Source organism: Macrotis lagotis, chromosome 1 (genome assembly GCF_037893015.1).
Source record: "Macrotis lagotis isolate mMagLag1 chromosome 1, bilby.v1.9.chrom.fasta, whole genome shotgun sequence".
Lineage (NCBI taxonomy): Eukaryota > Metazoa > Chordata > Mammalia > Peramelemorphia > Peramelidae > Macrotis > Macrotis lagotis.
In genome coordinates this window covers 645,642,530-645,669,370 of record NC_133658.1, presented here as the reverse complement: position 1 = coordinate 645,669,370, position 26,841 = coordinate 645,642,530, and the positions used below count along the sequence as shown (strand labels likewise).

Below are 26,841 nucleotides of genomic sequence, written 5' to 3'. Positions count from 1 at the left end.
TATTATTAGCCATAAATACACCTCACTTTTATCTAGCCACATCACTTGATTCTACAACTTCCGGGGACAATAAAGTAAAATATGCTGCATTATTTTGTTTTAAAAGTTCTTTAAACATTGCAACATGAATGAATTTTTGTTTTGCTTACCAATACTCATTAACTTTTTATTATGATTCTACTTTATAATAATACCTTAGAGTAAAATAGCTTTCATCTAAGCTTTACAAAGGTAGTGGTAAAGGAAGAAAATAGTATGTTAAGTGACTTTCTCAAAGTGCTTCTAATTCAAAGGCCAATAAAATAACATATATTATCAATGATGAGTATCAGACCTTTGTCCTAATCCCTAGATTATAAATATGCCAAATGAAAATTACTGGAATAAGAAATAATTTGGTTACTAGTTCTCTTGAGATTTTTTAAACATAGAAAAACAAATCAAGTCTATCATTGTTAACACTAGACCACTGCAAAAACCTTGTTTAAACTACAAGGTAGTGATAAATGCACTAAGTAAAACAAGGTGTCTCACATTTCTTAGAAACAGTAAAGACCAAAGATTTAATTCACAAACTTTTCACATGAGGAGTCTCCAGAATTTCAACAGACAAGATCCAAGACAACAACTGAAATATTATACACAAAGGCATATTCTTTAAAAACATAAAATATGTGTGGTACCATTGAGCTCAAAAATCTACCAATACTTATTAAATATTGCATATACTAATCTATATGTGCTAGGTCTGAGGGGTTAATCTGTAGGTCCAGTGCTTAGGGAGCTAGAGGACGGGTCCCTGCCCTTAAGGAGCTTACACTCTAGGAAGGGGCAAACACAAATATAAATCAATGGGTCCATATTTTCATTTTTGAATGGGTCTATATTTTCATTTTTGTGGGTACTATCACCTTCCACAGGTGCCAATCACAAACTATCCAGAATATAATACTTTATATCACAAGGCATCATGATAACATATGGATAGATCTTTAAGATTTGCAACATATTTACACAGATTATCTCATTTGGTCCTCACAACAACCCTGTGAGGTAGGTAGTCAGGGAAGGAAGCTGAAGCCAAATGTGGTCATTTATCTACAATAACACAAATGGCAAAGCCAGGAGTGGGATACAAACCGTGACTGTCTCTCCAGCAACCAAATCCGGGTCTCTATCTTTTGTCATGCTATCTCTCAAACAAAAGCTACCTAAATCTTGAGGAAGATTGTGGTCGACTAGTTAAATCAAGAAAGACTTTCTTCAAGCACGTGGATCTATGACTTTAAAATAAAGGTATGACTGCAACACGTCTATCACTTTTAAGCTGTTGTACAGAATTGGATTTCTCCCTTTTTTTCTAGGAGTTAATTTACAAAGCCTTTAGCTGGAGTTTGCCCCTACTTTGATTTTTAGTTAAAATGGTATAAAAAGGTGCTTTCCTTGGGAACTAATTCCAGCATATTCTCTGCACTTTGGATGCCCCAAGGTTCTTGTTCATCCTCTCCGTCCAATACAAATCTACCTAAAGGAATCAATATTAAAAAAAAACCACACCACACAATATGCTTACAGAAACAGGCCATCTCCTCAGAGAACACAGGATCATCGTTTAGAGGGGGAAGGTCATTTAGTGCCAACCCCTTTTTCCACAGGTAAGGGAACTGAGGGCTGGGGGGTGCCTTGCCCGGGGTCACACTGCTATTTAGCAAGCTGGGAGAGCGGGCTCTCTCTCTCTCTCTCTCTCTCTCTCAACCCTGAAAGAAAAGCGCCATCGGCTCCGGCGGGGCCACTCTAGCTCCCAGGACCTTGGCCACGTCTGCTCGCGTCACGGCCCTTGTGCCCAACTGTGTCCACGGCAGCGTGCCCGGGAAGAGGACGGCCGCCTCGTGGTGCCCCATTCCCACGCCAAGCTCCTCTCACAGCGGGCGGCCGGGCTTCCGAGTAAAGCAGCCCCGCCGCCTCGTCCCGGCGGCCCTCCGAGAGGCCTGGAGCTCCGCGCTCCAGCCCAGGCCGCCCCGAGGGCCAGCGGCGGCGGCGGCGGCGGCGGCGGCGGCAGGGCCCCGCGGCCGCTCTCCCAGGAGCCCCCGGGGCGGCCCCTCCCTCTCTCCCCCGCAGTGCGCACCCCGCCCCCACCCCGGCCGCGGCGCGGGGCGCCCCGGGCCCAGGTCTGCCTGCGGGCCCGCCGGCCTGCACTCACCCCTTAGCCCGGGAGGCGGAGGAGCTCCTGCTGCCGCTCCTCCTCCTGCCGCTCCTCCTCCTCCTCCTCCGCCTCCTCCTCCTCCTCCCCCCCACCTCCGCCCTCCTCCCGGCCAAGGCTCGGCCTCCTGCCCGGTCCCCGCCGGGCCCCACAGAGGCTCCGCTTCACCTCGTCCCCCACTCGGGCCGCCGGAGCCCAGTGCCCTGCATTGACCCGGAAGCGGTTTCCGCCGTCCGACAACAACACGTGACCTCGGCTCACGTGACGCGTCGGGGGAGAAGGAGGCGAAGAAGGAGGAGCTGAGCGCTGACAGAGGGTGAGGCCGCCTCCAGGTTGCCGTGGTGACGGGGACGCGTGGCCGGCCGGGGCCTAGCCGGGCCCCAGCCCGCCCCCCCCCCCCGGCTTACCCTGTGGCTCGTGTCAGGCGGGACGGGGCCGGGCAGCGTCATAACGCCTTACAATTAGGACCGGGCCGAAAGGGCCAGGCCGGCAAGGACGTCAATACTGCCCCTTCCCACCGGCTGTGACTTCGGGCCAGGTCTGCGCCCCCCTCGGACCCCCGATTCCACCGCAGTCCCAACGGAAATGCCAGGAAGCCGCCCCCACCCCCCTCTTTATTCCACGGCTTTCTTTTCATTATCCTCTACTTTGCATATAGCTTGTCTCCCTCCCTAGAGAGCAGGGACTGTCCTCTGCCGCTTTTAGTAACTGCGCTACTCCGCACGTGTTAGGTTACTTAATAAACGTTTGTTGAAGGCCTCTGTGCTAGATAACTGCTTAAAAACCTGACAACTGGGGCGGCCAGGTGGTGCAGTGGCTAGAGCACCGGCCCTGGAGTCAGGAGGACCTGAGTTCAAATTGCCTTGCAAAAAAAAAAAACACAACCCGACAATTATGAAACATCCCCTCCTGAATCAGGTTGTGGTTCACAGATGAGAAACATTTCCTAATCATCTATTTGGGATTAGCTATGTACTCACTGGTTGATATTCTGGAATGTGTCACTGCACTTGCATTATGTTTCTGTCTTCTTGTTTGGTCTCTCCCTCCCTACCTCTGTCAATTAGGTTATAATTAGACTTTAAGTTCGGCTAGGTGTCCTAGTGGATATAGAGCACTGGACTTGTAGTCAGGACAGGAGTTCAAATCCCACCTGAGATCCTTGACATTTACTAGTTCTGTGACCTTGGGGCAAGTCACTTATTCTTGATTGCATCTTATCCAGGACCATCTTCAGTCATCCTGAGTTTTATCTGCCCACTGGACCCAGATGGTTTTGAAGGAGAAAGTGAGGCTGGTGACTCAGCACAGCCCCCCCCCCCACTTAAATTCAATACATGCACTTGTCATGGTATCACTTCCCTTGATCTTTGAGAATGAAAGACAAACATCATCATCATCATCAGAATTATCTTTAAATATTGAATGACTATCACAAGATCATAGATTTAAAACTGGAAGGGATCTTAATAAAACCTAGCAATTATAAAATACTTTTGCTTTGAAATACTATTTTATTCACACTACAACTTTGAGAAGGAGGTACTATTATTATTTTTTTTTTTAGGTTTTTGCAAGGCAAATGGGGTTAAGTGGCTTGCCCAAGGCTACAGAGCTAGGTAATTATTAAGTGTCTGAGGTTGTATTTGAACTCAGGTCCTCCTGAGTCCAGGACCAGTACTCTATCCATTGCACCACCTAGCTGCCTGGAGAAGTAGGTACTTTTATTATCTGCATTTTAAAAGTGAGGGAACTTTAGAGGTGTGTCCAGGGTAGACTAGAGTTTCAAGTCTTCCTTATTCCAGGCTCAGCACTCATTTAGCATTGTACTACTAACTCAAGTTCAACCCTTTCATTTTGCAAATGAGGAAACTAAGACCCAGAGAAGCTAAGTGACTTGTCCAGGTATATACATATATATGGAATCAGAAGTAGATGAACTTTGACTTGCTCAAATGACAGAAATATGCACATTTGGTGAAAGTCACAGAGTAGATTTCCGATTCCTCTTTTTTATTTATTTATTTTTAGGTTTTTGCAAGGCAAACAGAGTTAAGTGGCTTGCCCAAGGCCACACAGCTAGGTCATTATTAAATGTCTGAGATCAGATTTGAACCCAAGTACTCCTGACTCCAGGGCTGGTGCTTTATCCACTAAGCCACCTAGCCGCCCCTACGCCACCTAGCCACTCCCGATTCCTCTAAAGAATAACTTCTTCCAAATTTCTTACCAAAAGGAAAGAGGGAAGCATGTTCAGTAAGATGAATGAGGATCAAGAGACTTGTCAGTTCAAAGTTGGCAATATCAACTGGGATCTCACTTTGGACAGATTGCTAATTGTGCTGATGTAGTCTCCTTGAGAAGTAAATTGATACTATGAGATAGTAAGAGAATTTAATTTTTTTTAAATAGCTTCCTAGCAATTATATCTTTCCAACAATGTAATGACTTCTTCAAAAAAAAAAAAAAAGAAATCCGAGGTCTAGTTTAATGAACAACTTCAAATAGCGGCCAAATGACCTCTAAAGAAACTCACAGAATTTTTGCAGTACATGAGAGTTTGGAGTAGAGGATTTCTAAAGTCCTTTCTAAATTCAAGATTCTCTAATTCTTTACACTCCCCCTCTCCACACAATAAATGTAATATTGACTGGATTTAGAAGAGACCCAGGTTTGAATCTCAGTTGTGGCATTTGCTTACTGGGTGACTGTGAATGAGTTATGTAACTTTGAACCTCCATGACTTCAACAAATACTACCCATTCCCATAAGGTTATTAGAAGAATAAAATAAGACCATTTATGTAAAATACTTTATAAATATTTAAGTGACAAAAAATGTTAACTTATTATATGGTAGAGTCATAATATCAAGGCTGATTATAGTTGTACTTTGACTCATGATTGATCATTCTTTGAAATGGGTTTTTTGTGAATATTGCTTTCAGTGGGACTGAAATTATGAATTACTTTTTCAGGAGAACTCAGTTACTTTTTCTCTGGTCAAGAGGAGGTCCCATACACATGTACTTTTAGGAAAAGAAGAGAAAATTTAAGCCAGGGAGGGCAGTTTTTGATGAACAAGTAGGAAAATGTAAACAGGAATGCAACACATTTATGTGAAATTTAAGCACATAATTGTGAGTCTGAACCCAAATGTTGTTGTTGTGGTTTTTGTCCTTCATTCTCAAAGAGAACGACGATATCAGGAAGGTGATGCCATGACATTCTAGTGAATTGGATTTAAGGGAGGGTTGTGCAAAATCACCAACCTCATGTTTTCCTCCCAAACTATCTAGGTTCAGTGGCTAGCTATAGATGATTGAAGAAAGTCCTGGATGCAATGAACCCAAATAACTTCTCCTTTAAGAAACTTTTCCTGAGCATTCTATTAGAAGTGATGGCTTTCCCATCACTGAATTCATGAAGATCTTGTTTATATCACTGATGGGACACATCAAATACTATCTTTTGTGAAGTTGTTGGCATATATTTTTTTATGGGCACCTGTGTCACTGTCTCTAAACCTATGAACTTCTAAGTAACATTTTAGCATGTGGTACAACAGCCCCTGTGTTTAATGTCAAGAATCCTCTTGAACATTCTGTATATGTTGTTTCAAGTATACCACAAAATACCTTTATATACCAGATAACCAACCAAGGCATTATATTTTTCACTTGAGAATTTTATATAGAGTATTTTGTTTGAAGTTATCCCTTCCATATCATAAGAATGGGGATAGCCGGGGTTAGAGGCTTGATGTTCCATAATCTGGAAAATCTATGGAAAATTTTTATGCATAGAACAGTGTTATGAAAAGACAAATTATAATAGCTCACACTTATATAATACTTTATATACATTATCTTGTTTGAACCTCACAAAAGTGCTATGAAATAAGTTAGATAAGCAAGTATTATTACTTACATTTTACAGATAAATAAGCTGAGTCCAGAAATTTAGTGTTTTCCCCAGTGTTACTCTGTTGGCAAAGAACAGTTAGAACTCTAACTTAGATATCATTGTGCCTTTGCACTATTGCAAGCTGCCTTTTAACAAAGTAAATATTTAGTAAATATTTATTTAAGAAACAAATAAATGACTATGTATCACTGTCTCTAAACCTATGAACTTCTAGCATGTGGTACAATAGCCCCTGTGTTTAATGTCAAGAACCCTCTTGAACATTCAGCATGTTGTTTTAACTATCCCACAAAATAACTTTGAATACCAGATAACCAACAAAGAGATTATGTTCTCCATTAGAGAATTTTGTATGTACAATTATCCCTTCCACATCATGGGAGTGGGGATAGTGGGGGCTAGAGGATTGGTGTCCCATAATCTGGAAAACCTGCATAAAATTGTTTTGAGTTTCCTTTTGTACCAGAGAAGTCTGAATTTTTTCTTTCTATTTTCTGGTGTACCTTACTGTAAAAATTTGGGTGTATTTATGGTATTAAGAGATAAAATATATGACTATCATAAAATCCATATATTATATGGATTTCCAAGTTTCTAAACTTTTTCTGGGTCATCTATGGCTTCCACAAAACTCCCTTCAAATTCCCCTTTAATTTCAGAAGCCAGCCTATAATATATGGAAAACTTGATGGGGAAAGTTACAATGTGGAAGGAATAACTGTAATTAATATTCTATCACTTTTTAACTTAGAAATGAAAAATGAAATTTTATATTTAATTTTAACTGTATTATATAATTTCAGAGTCATATACTACAACTATTTTATTATAACTAGAATTTTATTTTATAGTTTCAAGTGTTTTCCAATGGAATGCTCATTCAGCCTGCATTGTTGTCTTTTTGTCCTCTGTTTAATACTCTAGTGTACAGGAGACCATACATCTGTAATAAAATCTTGTTAGAATAGCCTCAAGTAATTGAATTAAGGTAAAAATGAAACATTTTGAAAAAGTCTTAGAATCATCTCCTGTGTTTTCTCTCTCAAATTGTTACTGAAAAGGAATTTGAATTTTTTATCACTAAATCAAATGTATTTTTCAATAACATATAACCCAAATTACTCGACCATCAAGCTTTTGAGACTTCTCACTAAGTACTCTCATTTTATTTGCTAACTTCTAATTTGGTCTCTTTACTCCATTAAAATAACTAGGTTTGTTCTATAAGAGAAGCCTCAAATAGTCCTGGATTTTTTCCTTTTTTGGTGTGCCTTTGTGCATGCTGCCAAACCCTACTAAAAACTGCCTTGTCTAGCCAACTGTCCTTGCCTAGGTCATTATATTCACTTCATCCAGTTCAAGATATGTGCCCTCTATTGATGCTAGTTCAATAGCTTTGGGTGATAAAGTGGAAAGGAGTCAAAGCTATCTCAGTATCAGAAGGGACTTGAAGGACCATTTAATCTGGTCCACACCTGAGCATCAATTTCCCCTTTAGGTAACCTAAGATGTGATCACTAAGCATTTGCATGAAGATTTTCATTGAAAAAGAATCAACTATCAGATAATCCATTACATTTTAAATCTAATTTTCAAGAAGTTTTCCCTTATGTCAAGCCTAAATTTGTCCAACTTCCACTACTTCCTGTATGCTCTTGGGTAAATCACATGGCTTGTTTCTGCCTCAGCCTTCTTATCTACAAAATAGTATATTGTGAAGGTTCAATTCACTCATTCAACATATGAGTTGGTGAATAATATCCTATTCCTAGCATGATTTTATATGGTTACAATGAGATTGTGGATGTGAATGTCTTTTGAAATACAGTATTATATTTGATCCTACACTTTGATCTAATGATCTTACTACTAAGACCATACTTTAATGATGTTACTATCAGGAAAAAAGGCGACCTGTCCATAAAAAAATATTCTAATAGGTAGACATTATTATAAAAAGATAATTAGTATAATAGGTAGATATATTCAGAACCGATGACTCCAAAAGTTAATAATAGTTTTATGTCAATTTGGGAGGAAATTTCCAGTGATGAATCCCATAGATTTGTATCTGACCTTATGCTATTTATTTTATTTTTTATTTTTATTTTTATTTTTGGATTTTTGCAAGGCAAATTTGGTTAAGTCGCTTGCCCAAGGCCACACAGCTAGGTAATTATTAAGTGTCTGAAATCAGATTTGAACTCAGGTACTCCTGCCTGTGCTCTATCTACTGTGCCACCTAGCCACCTCTGACCTTTGCTATTTAACATTTTTTTAGTAATTTGAATAAAGGCTTAGATGGAATGGTTATTTTATTTGAAGATGATTCAAACTTAAGAGGAAGGCTACCATGTTGCAGAAGAAATGAGCTTAAGGAGTTAAAATATAGGGGTGAATCTAGTAAAGGTTACCTTTTGATCTTGATAACTTTTTATAATATCACCTATGTTTCTCACCAAATATCTTCATCCCAAGAGACCCCAAAAAACATTAAAAAATGGAAACAGTTGACTGAAACTAACCAACACATTAACATTCCATTCACTGTTTAATACCAATAGATTTCTATGGATTTCTTCTGGATAGAGACTATGCCTGTGATTTCATTAGTTTAGAGAACTCCTGCCTTTAGCAGGTGGTATTTTCTCTCCAATTTATAATCTAGAGAATTGTCAAAGAAACTTAACCCCTAGTCATATATGCCCCCTCAGTGGTCTTCATGGATTTGAGTCTTGATGTTTATCCAATAGACTATACTGTCTTCTGAAACTTGGGGATATATGCATTGTCTTACATTGGTTTAAAAGACTCAATTACAAAAGTACAAAATAAGAAAGCATGAGTACATAGAGTTTATCTCTAAAGGATCTGAAATCAACAGTGAGTCAGTGTCAGTCAACAGTGTGACATGAAAACCAATAAAAATCTTAGAGCATTAAGAAATACCTTGTGACCAGGACTAGAGAGGTGATGATGCTGTTGTACTTTGTTCTGGTCAGTCATATCTGGAGTATTATGTTTACTTCTGAGTGCCATATTTTAGAAAGAGCATTGATAAAATATAAAGTTTCAGGAAGATTGATAATGATAGTGAATTGCCTGTGAGTCTTACCATTTGGCAATTGCTTGGGACATTGGTTTTTCAGAGAGGACTCACACCTCTAGTGTGAGGGCCACTGACCCCTTTTCAGAGCTGCTCATTCACCTTTGGTGTTCAGCTGGCATCCAACTCTCACTTGTGATACCAAGAAACGGTAGCATGTGTAGTGGCCATACCCCAGGTAAACTCTTTAGGCAAAGAGGTTAAACAAAGTTGAAAGTAACCATTAGGGGTGGCTAGGTGGCACAGTGGATAGAGCACTGACCCTGGAGTCAGGAGTACCTAAGTTCAAATCCAGCCTCAGACACTTAATAATTACCTAGCTGTGTGGCCTTCGGCAAGCCACTTAACCTCATTTGCCTTGCAAAAAAACCTAAAAAAAAAGTAACCATTAGATCTCAAACCCTTTTTGATGAATTATGGTGATGCCTACCTGGAATGGGCAGATGAGAACAATTTGTTCTGTTAGATTTCAGAATGATTCAAATGATTTCACAATCATTTTATGTTCTTACTATAATTGAATTATTTGCATTTGTTGATATCAAATTTGTATTTTTAACATCAACAAATGTTAGAAGTATTGATTTTTATTACATATATATATATATGTATGTATGCATTGTTGCTTTTATATTATAAACCAGTATGGAGGGGGATGGGAAGGAAGAGAGTGATGCAACACAACACACACACACACACACACACACACACACACACACACACAGACCCATCACTCTCCTCCTCCCCCTTCCCCCAGCTGACTTATAATATAGAAGCAAATACTACTGTTTGCCAGGAAACATTAAAGAATTGTGGTTTTGTTTTTATATGTTATCTTTTGACAATCAAGGGTAAACTAAGGAACAATATATGCCTTAACAAGTTTAGTCATTTTTATATCCCAAGGAAGTCATCTATGAAAAAGAAAAGTACTATATAAATCAAAATATTTATGGCAGCCCTCTTGAAGTAGGGGACTTAGTTTAAAAAAAGGAAGTACCCATTTATTCTGAAATGGCTTAAACAAATTTAGGATATTAGAGTAATGAAATATCACTGTGCTGTAAGACACAACGAATATGATGAATACAGAGAAGCAACAATAGACAAAAGAATTTATACAAAGTAAAATAATCAGAAACAGGAAAACTATAAAGAAAATAAATGGAAAGAAGACTGGCAAAAATAATTGAAATGAATACTGTGAATTTATAATGACCAAATTAGTCTCTGAAGAAGAGATGGAATGTGCTTTCCTCTCTGATTTACAGAGAAGGAATTCTCTGAGTAAGAAATACTAAACTTAATGTTTGACCTGACTGATGTGATAGTTTGTTGAACTGATTTTCCCACCCTTAATTTGTTTTTGTTTTAATGATCCTGTAGGGGGAGAGATATATTAGAAAATAAAGGAAGTGTAGAAATAAAAAATATTAATAACTTTTTTTAAAGTTCAGCCATGCATTCTATTTCCTTTAACCTTGTTTATAAACTATTTCTCATGTCCTCCCACCATCTCCTGTCAGTCACTGGTGGCAGGTGGACAACATAAAATATCTCTTCTAATGTCTTCATCAAATGACAATTTGGGGTAAGAGGAATGATAGCTGAGCCATATTTCACATTTTGCCTCAAAGAATAGATTTACTAAATTTGGCATATGCATGTTTTTCATAAATTGTCTCCTTTGTTTAAGTATATGGAAAAAGCAGCAAATCTGCTTCATCTTATAATCTAGGGTTTAAGTTTATGAAGAAACATTTTTACATAGAGATAGATAAGCATTGGAGTAGTATTCAGGAGACTTCACTTCTAACTTCAGCTCTGACTCTGTCATTAATTAATGACATGACCTTGAAAACCTTGATCTTGACCCCTCCTGGAAACTCAAGCTTCAAGAAGGAATTAGCCAATCCAATATATTTAGCATTGAATATGTTAATTCTTTATAACATTCTTATCATTATTGACTTGGTGGTGTGGGTTCTGAGGTTGGAAGAAGGATCCAGATTTGTGATTTCATCAATGTAGGGAACTCTTGCTATGGAAACTCCCTCCATCAATACAAATCAGCAATTTATTTGTAATCTCTAGTTTGAGAGAGTTGCCTAAGGAACAAAGCAGTTAAGTGATTCACACATGGTTACATAGCTAGTATACAAAGGACACAAAAACTTTTAAGAAAAAAAGAAAAATTACAGGTGTCCATTTCAAGAAGAATATGACTTCTATAGTAAGAGACTAACCATGTTAAAGGGACCTCTGAAGAGTATGATCCTCTGACTTATATATCAGAGACTGGTCTTTTTGTAAGGTGGCAGTGGCAGTATTCTCCTGGTGTATATGCAGGGATGGGTGAGAAACACACCCCAGGTAAAGTCACTACTTAGTAGAAGTATCAGTCTCAGTGTAGCTGTTCTTTGTTTTAGAAGAGGACAAATGGTATCACAGGTGGCTATTGACTGGGTCATGAATTGGATTTAAGTGTGGCAGAATTGGACAATGTTGTCAGCTTCACTTTTTCTTCCAGAGTCATCGAAGTTCAGTGACAGGACAAAAGTCAAGATGACTGGTGATGGCCTGAGATACAATGAATGACCTTGGTGTCTGACCAAGCTTTATGATTTCCACATCACCTGCTCCAGAAGCCTTCATGCCTATTAGAACAAAATGTTCTTATTTCCTCATTCTGCAGAGTAAGTTTTCACATATTTGAGGAAGACATCCCCATAACTCGCTGATTTGTTTGATACCTGTTGGTTACTCTTAAATCTGACTTAGCCTTCCTGCTAAGATAGTTTTACTGGGGTGTGAAGGCACAGATGGGAATTAAACTCTCAACACATAGTCTGGTTTGTAAATATAGCTAGGAATAGATTTGGTGGTGTCTATTTTCCAGGCACTTTTATGTGTGCTTTTGCTACTAGTATGTACTTGCAGGATTAGAGGTTTTTAGAGAACAATCAAGTTTAAACTATATGTTTTATCCGAGATTGCCATTTATTAACTTTGTGACCTTGGATGAATCATTTAACTCTCAGTTTCCTTATGCATAAAGTGGAGGTAAAAATTACCATCATGTTTTATCTTATAGTTTTATCAGATTAAAAAAGTGCAGTCATTGATAAGCCATAATACATTATATAGATTTCATCTCTAAAACATAGTATAAAGTCATTGTTGTTGAGTCATTTCAGTCATATCCAACTATTTGTGTCCCCTTTTGGGACTTTCTTGACATTTCTTGACATTTCTTTCTCTAACTAAATATACAGATATGGAAACAGGATAAAGACTTGCCCAGGTTCATAAAGCTATTGTGTATGAGACTAAATTTGAACTCATGAAGATAAATCTTCTTATTTCTAAGTCCAGTGCTCTGTCCATTGAACTACTTAACTGTTCTCAATGTTTTGTTGTCTAGCCTTCATGTCCAACTCTTTGTGACCCCATTTGGGATTTTCTTGGCAAGATACTATTTTGTCATTTCCTTCTCCAGCTCATTTTATAAGGAACTGAGGCAAAAAAGGGTTGAGTGACTTGCCCAGGGTCACACAGCTTCTAAGTGTCTGAGACTGGACTTCAACTCAGAAAAATGAGACTGCCTGATTCCAGGCCCCGCACTCTGTACACTATACCACCTAGCTAGGTCTAAGATGTTTTTTCCTTGACCTTATCAATTATTCTATTGACAAAGCAAATTTACTCAGTATATTTGGGAGAGTCTGAGTTCATAAGAACCTTCTCTAACAGTTTCTTTGTTTTAAAAAAAAGTCTTCCATGCTCAAAGGGTCAGAAAATTGTGCATACCAACTTTTGATCAAGATGGCATAGAGAAGCCAGGCACTGTCCTAAGGTCTCCTGACTTTCCCTCAGAAGTAATACGAATCAAGCCTCTTAATAGAATTCAAATCTACAAAATCCAGAAAGAGGAAAAGAGAAGAATATCTACCAACAAAGGTTTGTCTCAGGGGAATGTGGGTGAGCCAGGACAGAGAGTAGAGAGCCAGCATAGGGATGGTGGGGTGAGACCCAGGTCTAACCTGAGAACAGCTGTGGAAGCTTTGGCTTTGTGATCAGGCAGGAGAGCTCCAGCGAGGTTGGAGGAAGAGTTCCAGTCCAGCAGGCAGGAGAGCTCCAGTGCAATGGCAAGACATTAATCTGGTCAGCTCCACTATCCTGGAAGACCAAGGCCATGAGCCCCATATTTTCCAGTTTAGTGCCCTCCCCCATCCCTGGTGGAGAAAGGGATTCTTCCCAGAACAAACACAGTAATAACCTCCCCCTCCCCAGGTGTGGGCAGCAGATCTCTCTCAGGATTGAGTGAATAATAAAGGGATTAACTATATAGCCCAAGGGCCAAGTACACATTGTTCAAGGATAATTCAGACCCTGAGGCTCCCTCCATCCCCTCCACCCACCCAAGGCCTAGAATGGGCCACAAATCAAGGTCACAGACACTCCAGAGAAAGTTTCTGGCATCTCCTTCTGGTCAGCCCTCTTGGAGTTACTAAACCCAGTGAGCAAAGCCTCTAGGATTTTCAAAACCAGAGATTTATGAACCAGCTTCCTTCCCCAGCACAAGATCCTAGGAAAATGAAGAAAGGACATGAGAAAGGGGGAGGGGTCCATTTAAAGCTACCTCGAAGACAAATACCTTAACTCAGAGAGAGCTAAGACTTCTAAGGAGAATATGAATTGGTCTCCAGCCCAGAGAGACTTCTTGGAAGAGATCAGGAAGGAATTTAAAAATCAATTGGAAAAAATTGGGAAAAGAAATCCAAGAGAAAATTAACACCTTGCAAGAGAAAATTAATACCTTTCAAGAAAAAAGCAAATCCTTGGAAAATACAATTGGACAAGTACAAAAAAGAAAATAATTCTCTCAAAACCACAATCCGGCAAATGGAAAACTCCTTCAAAAATAGAAATGACCAATTGAAAAAGGAATTGAAAAAGGTAAATGAAGAAAATTCTTCTCTAAAAAATGAATGGAATCTGTGGAAACTAATGACTTCATGAGACAACAACAATCTGCTAAGTAAAACCAAAAAATTGAAAAGAAATAGAAGAAAATGTAAATACCTCATCAGCAAAACTACTGACCTAGAGAATAGATCCATGAGAGACACCATCTCTGGGTTTTCACATTGAGGATAAAATTAAAATGATCACATTAATAATTAATAAAAATTCACATTATCACATTAAGGATAAAAAAAAAACCCCTGGATGAATATTTCAGGATCTTTTGAAGGAAAATTGCCCTGATATCATGGAACCAGAGAGCAAAATAGTTATTGAAAGAATACATTGATCCCCTCCTGAAAGGGATCCCAAAATGAAAACACCAAGGAATATTATGGCTAAATCCCAGAAATGTCAGATAAAAGAGAAAAACCTGCAAGCAGCCAGAAAGAAATAATTTAGTTACCAAGGAGCCACAGTAAGGATTTCATAGGACCTGGTTGCATCAACATTAAGGGATCAAAGGGTCTGGAATATGATATTCTAAAGAACAAGAGAGCTTGGAATGTAGCCAAGAATTCACTAGCCTGCAAAAGTAAGCCTTTTCTTCCAGGGGAAAAAATGGATATTTAATAAAATAGGAGACTTCCAAATTTTTCTGATGAAAAGACCAGAGCTAAATAGAAAATTTTGACTTCAAACTGGAGACTCGAGATACATGAAAAAGTAAAAAAGGGAAAATAAAAAATTGCTGTCCAATAAGTTGAAACTGGCTATATCCCCACCTGGGGGAAAAATTCTCATAACTCTTGAGAATTGTAACTCTATTAGAGAGAATATACTTAACCAAAAGTAATGGACACTCATGACTTGTCCATGACTCTGATAGAATGATTTAAAACCAATATCTCCTTAAAATTCGAGACAGTAAGATACAGGAGGATGGAGGAGATTGAATGGAGTGAATCACATTACATGAAGAGGTACAAAGGACCTATTGCAATAGAGGGGAAGAAGGGAGGATGTGAGAACCACCTGAATCTTACTCTCATCATATTTGGCTTAAAGAAGGATTAACATATACACACTCAGTTAGATTAAGAAACTTATCCTATCTTTCATATATTAAAAGGGAAAAGGGGGAGGGGAGGAAAAAAGGAACTATCAGAAGGAAAGAAAGGAATAAGAGTCAAAGGGAAGGGGGAAAGATAGGGGAGGGGTGGATTTAAGGGGGGAAAACACACTGAAGGAAGTGATATTCAGAAGTAAAATATTGGGGAATATGGATATAGTGAAAAAAAGGGAAAATTAATAGTATCATAAATGAAAAAACTGAACTCATCACCAATGAGGGGGAAATTGAAATAATAATTCAAAATTATTTTGTTAAACTGCATGCCAACAGATTTGATAATCTAAGTTAAATGGATGAATATTTACAAAAATATAAGTTGCCCAGGTTAAATGAAGAGGAAATTAAATACATAAATAACCCTGTTTCAGAAAAAGAAATTCAACAAGCTATCATTGACCTCCCTATGAAAAAAATCTCCAGAGCCAGATGGATTCACAAGTGGATTCTATCAAGCATTTAAGGAACAATTGGTCCAATTCTATATAAACTCTTTGGAAAAATAGGTGGAGATGGAACTCTGCCTAACTCCTTCTATGACACCATTATGGTGCTGATACCTAAAACAGGAAAAGTCAAATTAGAGAAAGAAAATTCTATACCAATTTCCCTAATGAATATGGATGCAACAATCAATAAAATCTTAACAAAGCAATTACAGCAAGTTATCACTAGGATAATATACTATGACCAAGCAGGATTTATCCCAGGATGCAGGGTTGGTTCAATATTAAGAAAACTGTTAATATAATTAACTATATCAATAAAAAAAACCTAACAGAAATCATACGATTATCTCAATAGATGCTGAAAAAGACTGACAAAATACAGCACTCAAACCTATTAAAAACACTGGAGAGCATAGGAATAAATGGATTGTTCTTAGAATGATAAGCAGTATCTATCTGAAACCATCAATAAGCATTATATGCAATGGAGATAAACTAGAGGTATTCTCAATAAGATCAGGGTGAAACAAGGATGCCCATTATCACCACTACTATTCAGTATTGTATTAGAAATTTTAGCTTCAGCAATAAGAGAAGAAAAATTGAAGGACTTAGAATTGAGAAGGAAGAAACAAAACTCTCACTTTTTGCAGATGACATAATGGTATACCTAGAGAATCTTAAAAAATCATCTAAAAGACTACTAGAAACAATTATCAACTTTAGCAAAATCGCATGATATAAAATAAACTCACATACTCAGCATTTCCATATCTTACTAGCAAGATACAGCTGCAAGAGGTAGAAATAAAAATGGATTTAAACAACTTCAGACATTATAAAATCCATGGGAGTCTCCCTGCCAAGGCAGACTCAGAAACTCTAAGAAAACAACTATAACAACTATAAAACATTTTTCACACAAATAAAATCAGATTTAAATAACTGGGCAAATATCAACTGCTCATGGATAGGCTGAGCTAATATAATAAAAATGACAATTCTACCCAAATTAAACTAATGCCTTACCATTCAAACTTCCAAAAAATTACTTTAATAAGATTGAAACTATTGTAACTAAATTCGTGTGGAGAAATAAAAAGTCAAGAATATTTAGGGGTTTAATTTAAAAAATGGGCAAAAGAAGGTGGCTTAGCCTTACCAGATCTAAAATTATATTATAAAACAGCAGTCATCAAAATTGTCTGGTATTGGCTAAGAAAAAGAATGGTGGATCAGTAGAATAGATTAAGTTCAAAAGAGATAGCAGGAAATGATTATAGTAATCTGCTATTTGATAAACCCAAAGAGTCTAGCTTCTGGGATAAGAACTCACTTCAATAAAAACTGTTAGGAAAATTGGAAGTTAGTATAGCAGAAACTTGGATTAGCCCAACATCTCACACCATATACCAAGATAAGATCAAAATGGGTACAGGATTTAGACATAAAAGACAATATTATAAGCCATTAGGAAATCAAAGAATAGTTTACCTGTCAGATCTGTGGAAAGAGAAGGAGTTTGTGACCAAAGATAAGATGGAGAACATCATTAAAAATGAATTAGATAATTTTGAACACATTAAATTAAAAAGTTTATGCACAAACAAAACCACTATAACCAAGATCAAAAGAAATGTAGTAAATTGGGAAACAATTTTTGCAACCAGTATTTCTGACAAAGGACTCATTTCCAATATATATATATATATATATATATATATATATATATATATATATATATATATATACTGAGCCAAATTTATAAAAAAAAGAAAACAAGCCATTCCCCAATTGACAAATGGTCAAAGGATATGCAGAGGCAATTTATAGATGAGGAAATCAAAGCAATCCATAGTCATATAAAAATTGCCCTAAATCATTACTGATTTGAGAAATGCAAATTAAAGTAGCTCTGAGGTACCATCTCTATTAGATTGGCCACTGTGATGAGAAAGGGTAATGTTCAATGTTGAAAGGAGTGTGGGAATTCTGGGACACTAATACATTGTTGGTGGAGATGTGAACTCATCCAAACTTTGTGGAGAACAATCTGGAATTATGCCCAAAGGGCAATAAAAATGTGCATACTCTTTGATCCAGCAATATCCCTACTGTGTCTGTACCCTGAAGAGATCACAAAAAAATGGTAAAAACATTCCTTGTACAGAAATATTCATAGGTGCTCTATTTGTGGTAGCAAAGAATTGGAAATCAAGTGAATGTCCATCAATTGGAGAATGGTTAAACAAATTGTGGTATATGTATGTTATGGAACATTATTGTTCTATTAGAAACTGAGAGGCATGGGATTTCAGAGAAGCTTGTTGTACACCCTAACAACAACATGGGAATGATGATCAAACTTAATGGACTTGCTCATTTCATCAATGCAGTAATCAGGAACAATTTTAGAGTACCTGTGATGAGGAATACCATCTGCATCTAGAGAAAAAATTGTGGAGTCTAAACAAAGACCAAAGTCTATTACCTTCAAATTTTTTTTTAGAAAGTGTTTTTTGCACTACATAATTTTGCTATCTTTAATATTTTATTTTCTCCTCAAGGATATGATTTCTCTCTCAACACATTCAATTGAATCAATGTATAGCATGTAAACAATGTAAAGATTATCAGACCATCTTCTGTGAGGGGATTCGGGGAGGGAAAGGAGGGTGGGGGAAAATTGTAAAACTCAAAGCCTTAAAAAACTATTATTGTATGTAATTAGAAAACAAATAAAATATTAATAGAAAGGCAAAAAACCTGTGCATATCACCTATATAATGCCACTTCTAGGTCTGAAGGGATAAAAAAATGAAGAAAGGAACTATTTGCTTTTTTTGTTTTGTTTTTTGTTTTTAGGTTTTTGCAAGGCAGTGGGGTTAAGTGGCTTGCCCAAGGCCACACAGCTAGGTAATTATTAAGTGTCTGAGGCTGGATTTGAACTCAGGTACTCCTGACTCCAGGGCCGGTGCTCTATCCACTGTGCCACCTAAGATGCCCTGAAAGGACCTATTTGTAGAAAAAATATTTATAGCAATTTTTTTGTGATGGCAAAGAATTTGAAATTGAGGGGAGGGGCAGCTAGGTGGTACAGTGGATAGAGCACCGGCCCTGGAGTCAGGAGTACCTGAGTTCAAATCCGGCTTCAGACACTTAATAATTGCCTAGCTTTGTGGCCTTGGGCAAGCCACTTAACCCCATTTGCCTTGAAAAAAACCTAAAAAAAAAGAAATTGAGGGGAAACCCATCATTTGGGGAATGGTTGAACAGGTTATGGTAAATGGTTATAATGGAATAACTAAGAAATGATGAGCTAGATAATTTTTTAAAAATCTGGAAAAACAACATGAACAATATATACTTATATATATGCATGATTATATTATATATTTATATAGATATATAGTTTATGTTGTTTTTTTAATATATATATATATTTATATTTATATTCCCTCCTTAATACTTTCCCAATGAGAATAAGAATCTAGTACTAACCACTGTCCCTCCACTAGTTTCTTTGGTAACAGTTTTTCATTTTATGCCTCATTTGTGTGAAATAATTACTTTTTAAATCTCTACCTATATGGGGCAGCTAGGTGGTGCAGTGGATAAAGCAACAGCCCTGGAGTCAAGTCAGGAATACCTGGGTTCAAATATGGTCTCAGACACTTAAGTACCTAGCTGTGTGGCCTTGGGCAAGCCACTTAACCTCATTTGCCTTTCAAAAAAAATACCTAAAAAAAATTAAAAAAATCTCTACCTATGTAATTTTCTTTTTTTTTTTTTAAGAATCATCCCATCATACCCAGCTTAGCCTATATCTTTCTTTTATATTATCCAAATAATGGTGACAGTCATAAAAGTCCTGCTAATATTTTCACATATACAAAGTAAACTATTTGACCTTATTGGGTCCTTTATAATGGAATTTTACCATTTATATTTCTCCTAGGTGTTATATATGTCAAATTTTCACTTAAGTTCTGGGGTAAGAGTCATTAAATCTCTTTTTTTTCCATTCATTAATTTTGCTGGGTAAACTGCCCTTGGTTGTAACCTAGCCCTTTTGCTCTACAGAATATAGTATTCCAAGATCATAGATCTTGGAGGGAATATAAATATATATATATATATATATATATTAAAAAAACAACATAAACTATATATCTATATAAATATATAATATAATCATGCATATATATAAGTATATATTGTTCATGTTGTTTTTCCAGATTTTTAAAAAATTATCTAGCTCATCATTTCTTAGTTATTCCATTATAACCATTTACCATAACCTGTTCAACCATTCCCCAAATGATGGGTTTCCCCTCAATTTCTTTTTTTTTAGGTTTTTTTCAAGGCAAATGGGGTTAAGTGGCTTGCCCAAGGCCACAAAGCTAGGCAATTATTAAGTGTCTGAAGCCAGATTTGAACTCAGGTACTCCTGACTCCAGGGCCGGTGCTCTATCCACTGTACCACCTAGCTGCCCCTCCCCTCAATTTCAAATTCTTTGCCATCACAAAAAAATTGCTATAAATATTTTTTCTACAAATAGGTCCTTTCAGGGCATCTTAGTATATAGTATATAGTATTCCAAGATCTATGATCTTCAAAATAGTAACTGCTAGATGTTGTGTAATCTTTATTGTAGCTCCATGAGATTTAAATTGTTTTTTTCTTGTTGCTTCCAATATTTTCTCCTTAACCCGGGAGCTTTGAAATTTGGCTATATAATATTCCTGTAGGTTTTCCTCTTGCAATTTCTTTTAGGTGGCAATTGGTGGATTTCTTTCTATTTTATTTTGCTTTCTCAATCTAGAACTTGATAATTTCTTGTAATATTGTATCTAGATTCTTTTTTAAGTGTAATTTTCAGTTAATTCAACTATTCTTATATTATTTCTTCTCTATCTGTTCATTAGATCAGTTGTTTTTCTGATGAGATGCTTCATTTTTTTTCTATTTGTTCATTCTTTTGATTTTGTTTTATGATTTCGTGGTGTCTTAGAATGTTATTAGCTTCCCCTTGCCCAATTCTAGTTTTCAAGGAATTATTTTCTTCCTTAAGATTTTGATTCTCAATTTCTAGTTGGCTGGCTTTCTTTCCATAGTTTTCTTGATTTTTCTTGGATTGCTCTTACTTTTTTCCCCCCTAATTTTTCCATGAGCTCTCTAATTTGATTTTAAAGCCCTTTTTAAAGTTGTTCCAAGAACTCTTTTTGTGCTTGGAACCATTTCATGTTTCTCATTGAAAAAATAAGTGACTTTTTTTAGCTCTATTATCTTCCTCTGAAGATAACCCAGATATTCTTTATCCCAGTACTATCTATGGTTGAGTTCTTTCATCTTTGCTTACTCATTCATTCATTCATTCATTCATTGTCTTATTTTGCTTTTAGCAGCTATTAGTGTAATTAAGTTATAATCCTGATATAGGGAATGATGTCCCAAGCTCAGGTCCTTCTTACCGTCATTTTCTGAGGTCTGCCTTGGGACCCAGCCTTGGGCTCTCCTCTCTACTCCACATTAAGGGACCCCAGAAACACTGTTCTGCAAATGATCTTGCATCCTGCTGTTCTTTGGGTGACTGCAAATTCTCTGCTCTAAACTGAAGCCAGGGGAAGCAGAGGCTCTCCTACAAGTGCCCACAGCTAATAGGGTACGTGCTCCTTGCTCCTGCCCTCACCACTTGGGTGTTAGCTTCCTCTAGTCCAGGATGCACTGGTGAGCGCAGCTGTGCTTGGCTTCCCTTGATAGTGAACATCCTTTAATCCTCTCCTGAAGTTAGGCCCCCACACTGTCTTAGAGATGAAAGTTTCTAAAGATGAGACTGTCCCTCAACCTAGCTGTCCCTAGGGCTTCTTCTTTGTTGAATCTACAGTTATGGTAGAGGTGCTTGCAGTTTACTTAGGCCTACTCTTTGCTCTTGGAAATGGGTCTTTCCTAGGGTATTCTCAGATTTTCTCAGGAAGACAACTGCTTTACCTTGTATTTATTTCTGCTGCTCTAAGGCAATGTTCTGTCCTTTTTCGTGGAGTTTTTTAGGAGAGTCAAAAAATTTTCTACTCCACTATCTTCCTGGAATCCTCATTGTGAAAAAAACAAACAAACAAACTAAGGGCAGCTACCTGGTGCAATGGATAAAGCTCTGGCCCTGGAGTAAGGAGGAAGGGAGTTTGAATCCTGCTACTTGTCACTTAATAGCTCTGTGACCCTGGGCAAGTCACTTAACCCTGATTGCCTCACATCCAGGTTCCATCTCCAGTCATCTTGGTTCATATCAGGCACTGGACCCTGATGGTTCTGGATGAGAAAGTGAGTCTGGTGATCTAGTACAGCCCACCCTCCCTCAAATCCAATTCATGTGCTTGGCATGGCATCACCTCCCTGTTGTTGTGATCTTCTTCAAGAATAAAGGACAAACATCATCATCATCATCATGAAAGATACCTTTAAAGAGTAGTTGTAATGCCTTCAGGGCCTTCCTGAAGAGGAAATTGGAATCCTAGATAGGTGATATGGCTGATAGTTCCAATGATGTGCATTTCCAATTAAGGAGCAACGCATGAACTTTGGGGATCTGAATGTACCTTTGACTCTTCTGTAAGGGTCAACTTAGATTTCTTAGCAGTTGCACCAGGGAGGCAGAGAAAATACAGAAATCCATGAATGCAGCAGCAGTCCTTCATGGATAAAGATGATAGCAATTGCAGAAGTACAAATCCTCTGACTCTTGGCCATATAAATGACTGGTCTGGTAAAATTGCTTAATGTCTCTAGATGCTGCCACTTTTGTCTTTCTTCTGGCTTCAGCACTAGATTTTTGCTTACACATAAATGATGTCTCCCCCTCCACATCCCTGATAGCATCCCACTAGGAAAATAGAATATCAAATTGCTTTCCTGAACTGTTTTCCTTTTAGCAAGTTATTTTCCTGAGTTTCCCAGCATGTCTCAAGCAGCACCTTAATGCTTTAGCTCCTGAGGCACAACAGTATATTATAAATGATGTGTTTTGAACAACATTATTTAGAGTCTAGAAGGGAGTTAACAATTTAATTGCCTTCTTAAGAGCAGCATTTAAATGTGCATTCACAAAAGTGTTAGAGTAAAAGAAAAAAGAGATTTCAGTCTTAGCAGTCCACAAAAATTCTATCCCCAGTTAGCATCCATTGGCAATATTTATACTAAAAATATATCTTGAAAAGATTAAATTGAATCAGTATGGTACAATAGAAAGAATACTAGAATTAGGAGTCAAAAGACCTGAATCACCACTGTATAGTGGTGTTACCTTGGAGTAGTCACTTTACCTCTCAGACCTTTCCTCATCTGTATAATGGCAACAATACTATGTAGCAGGATTGAATTGGATTGAAACCCATGCAGTATGGGGAGGGATGGGCCAGCATTCATGTCTATGAAGAATTCATGGAATTGAGCTTCTCTAACTACTTCTGTTGATATATGAGACTCAGCACTAAAGGACTTGAGCCTTGTGGAATGATAGATCTTTCTACAGACCTCTTCACTCACTGATGAGACCAAGCTTCATAGTATTGGTCCCTGAACAGGAGGAACACATATTTAGTAGACCTTAGAAGAGCTCTCTCTACCATCTGGCACTTTCTTCTTGTCAAGTATTTGGGAAGGCAGAGGGATTTGTTTTACCACTAAGATACCTTAGTACTGAGCCCAACATACACAAGAGGTTAAGAATAAGGGGATCCTTGCCTCTAAAGAGGCAGCTAAGTATGCAATGTAAAGGGCATCAGATCTAGAGTTATAAGAGATCTAAAATCAAATTTGACCACAAACTCTTAGTAGCTATATCATACTGGAAAGTCGTAACTTCTTCCTACCTCTGTTCCTTCATCTGCAAAATGGGGATAATAATATCACTTAATTCCCTGGGTTGTTGTGAAAACAAAATAAGAGAATATTTGGAAATGCTTTGCAAACCTTAAAGTGATGATATCGATTGAGTGATGTTTGTCCTTTGTTCTTGAAAAAAGATCATGACATCAGGGAGGTAATGCCAAAGTGAAATGATTTGAAGGAAGAGGTGATATGCTAAGTCAGCAGCCTCACTTTCTCCTCTGGAGCTATCTGGGTCCAGTGACCAGATAAGGATCAGGACAACTGGAGATGACCTGGCTGCAAGACAATCAGGGTTAAGTGACTTATCCTAGGTCACACAGCTAGTAATTAGTGTCAAGTGTCTGAGGCCAGATTTGAATTCAGGTTCTCCTGACTCCAGGGCTGGTGCTCTATCCACTGTACCACCTAAATAGTAGTTATTATAATTACAATACTAGTTATTTTCATTAAAAAGTGGGATCATATTTTTCTTTTGTTGTCTGTAGCTCTTCATTCCTCCACACTTGAAGCCCTAAGGGAAATCATTAAAATTGAGAAATGATGCTTCTACAGCACAAGACTTTGCCCCAACTTGGTCACAATTTTGTTTACTTCTCTGTTAGTGGTTATTTGAAGCAGTGTTTGCCTCATATTCAGATTTCAAATCTCTCAAAACTCAGTATTATAACATCAAAGAGTGTGGCAAATCTACAGTGAAGCACTTTTTAATGTACTCATATTCATGTACAGGTCCTGTTTCACTTTTCGTGTATTGATGTTAAGCAGCTTGGGAGATGGCTGCCTCTTCACAGATTAGTAAATGCTAGAGATATTTAAATGATTTGCCCAAAGTCACACAACTTTGGACCTAGGACCTTATATTCCCCATCTTGTTACTTTGCTTTTAAGAATAAGCCTTACTATAATAAGTCATCTTTTAAATTAAAAGAGGAATTTAGTTAACATTTATTAAAACATAATTTGTATAGATACTATACAAATTAAAACATAATTTGTATAGTATCTATACCTTTCTAAGGACAGATATAGCATATATTAGTTATACATATCTTTATATAACCATTATGTCCTTTCTACTTTCATTGATAACATGCAAAGAAGAACATACAAGAAGAACATCTTTTTATGGTTTAAAAATTGTTTAGATGAGGTTTGAAGTTAAGTCCTTTTGTCTTAATTAGGATTGCTTGATAGTAAACCATTTAAATAAAAAGACTTGTGTAAATTTTTTTTACATGTAACAGTATGATTCATGTAAAGTTTCTTTAAAGGAAGTAAAAAAGATACTCAATTTACTGTACAATTTAATCAGTTATAGGACAGCTATTTATTTCTTTCACACAAAAGAAATACTTAAAATTCAAGTCTCATAAAAGTGTATGTTGCCAAAGATTTAAAATTTGAAAAAGTAGCATATAATTATTTTCACTCAACAGCTTGATATTTAAAATATTATCTAATTCTGGGACTACTGAACAGACACCTTCACATCGACTCTGTACTGTCCAAATAAATTTCTTAAGTATTTGTCTTTTGTCAATTCAGACCACGTTTTGGGCTTATTTTCTGGGTATTCATCTTTTCTGAGAAGGATATAGTAGTCAAAAACTTCTACTGTTAGGGAGTTCTGACTGAGGAAACCAGTCAGTCCTATTTGGTCACCTATGCTCACAGAAAGAAGGACAAAACTGGGAAGGAAGCCAGAGATTTGTGGTCCTGTTTCAACTTTGTACAGGTAAATTCAGGGCTTTTGATGTCAAGCCCTGAGCATCTCATAAAGTTACTGATAGGATGAAACTACTCCATCTCCTACCCTCCATGCCCAAGTTTAGGGAAGAGAGATTCATAAAATCCCTATATGTTCCAAAGATAAGGGATCCAGCATCAGTCCAACATCAGTGAACTCACTACTTTTAAGGGCTCCTGAATGGCTGTTCCTCTTGGTTCAGTGATTAATCCTCTTTGGCAACCCACCACCCTAATTGCAAGTCCATCACGGCTGAGCCATCTGTATTACTGGAAGTGCCCTAAGAGCTTAGCTGAGGTCCACGCCTGCCTCTCAGGATCACATCAGGAACTGTCACTATTCATGCTACACAGCATGTGGTTCAATCCGAGTCCTAATTATACATTGTTTGTACTATTTAGCTTACATGATTGTGGTGACAATCAACAGTCAAATCCAAAAGTGTATTAAATGCTGAGTATATAAAGGCAAGCAAAAAGAAATATAGTACCTTCCCTTAGGGAGCTTATATTCTAAGAGGGGAAGGAAAAGAGGAGCAGAGGAGAGAGGAGCTTCTATGAAGTGTTTCAACAAAGTCTAAAGAATGAAGGAAGGAGACAGGTGGTGCAGTGAATAGAGAGCACCAGCCCTGGAGTCAGGAGGAAGGACCTGAGTTCAAATCCAGCCTCCAACACTTAATACTTAACTATCTGTGTGGCCTTGGGCAAGTCACTTAACCCCATTGTCTAGCCAAAAAAAAAATGAAGGAAGGTTGATCAGGGCCCTTCCTCAATAAGGAATTACTTATTGAGACAAGGGGGCCTCTGGGGCAAAGGAAGAAGGCAGCTGAAGCATGGTGTAAAAGATCAGAGATGAGTGTATTTATTTGACTCCTTAAAGGCTGTAGATTGATCCTCAAAACAACCCTGTGAGATAGGTACTATAGGATATATACACATATTTATATATAACAAATATATATATATATATATATATATATATACACACACACATGTACACAAACACACAAATACATTTACATATAATTTTATAGATTGGTAAACTAAGAGAGACTTTAAATAATTTCTGTCACATTCAAACAGCTAGTGAGATTTGAACCTGGCTCCTGATGAAGTCTAGCTCTATGCACTACACTATATTTACACTCTATATAGAAAGAGCTATATAAATGTCAACTATTAGAGCTATAAAAGGGCTACTGATTGTCATCCTAAATTAAGAAGTTATAGCTTGCCACTAGATCCTTCACTGATGGGAAATGTTTAAAAACCAATAACAAATTTTGGTCAGTCTAAAAAATTGACTACTGCTTTCTCCATCAGCAGGACCAAGAGTAGAGGGGTAATGCATTTGCTAGCAGTGAATAGCATTAGCCTGAAGAAAGATTATTTTAATATTTTGTTCAAATTCCTTCCTAACCCCTTT

The 26,841-nt window shown here is 37.4% G+C and overlaps 1 protein-coding gene across 1 annotated transcript in view; it reads right to left on the bottom strand.

The window, feature by feature from the left end:
- Positions 1 to 2,039, bottom strand: part of TECTA (tectorin alpha) — a 141,811-nt gene extending 139,772 nt beyond the window's left edge. The window contains exon 1 of the mRNA XM_074212228.1: positions 1,574 to 2,039. Coding sequence (XP_074068329.1) covers positions 1,574 to 1,609 — 36 coding nt within the window. The 5' untranslated portion in view covers positions 1,610 to 2,039. The remainder of the gene's footprint in view (positions 1 to 1,573) is intronic.
- Between the last annotated feature and the right edge of the window lie 24,802 nt (positions 2,040 to 26,841).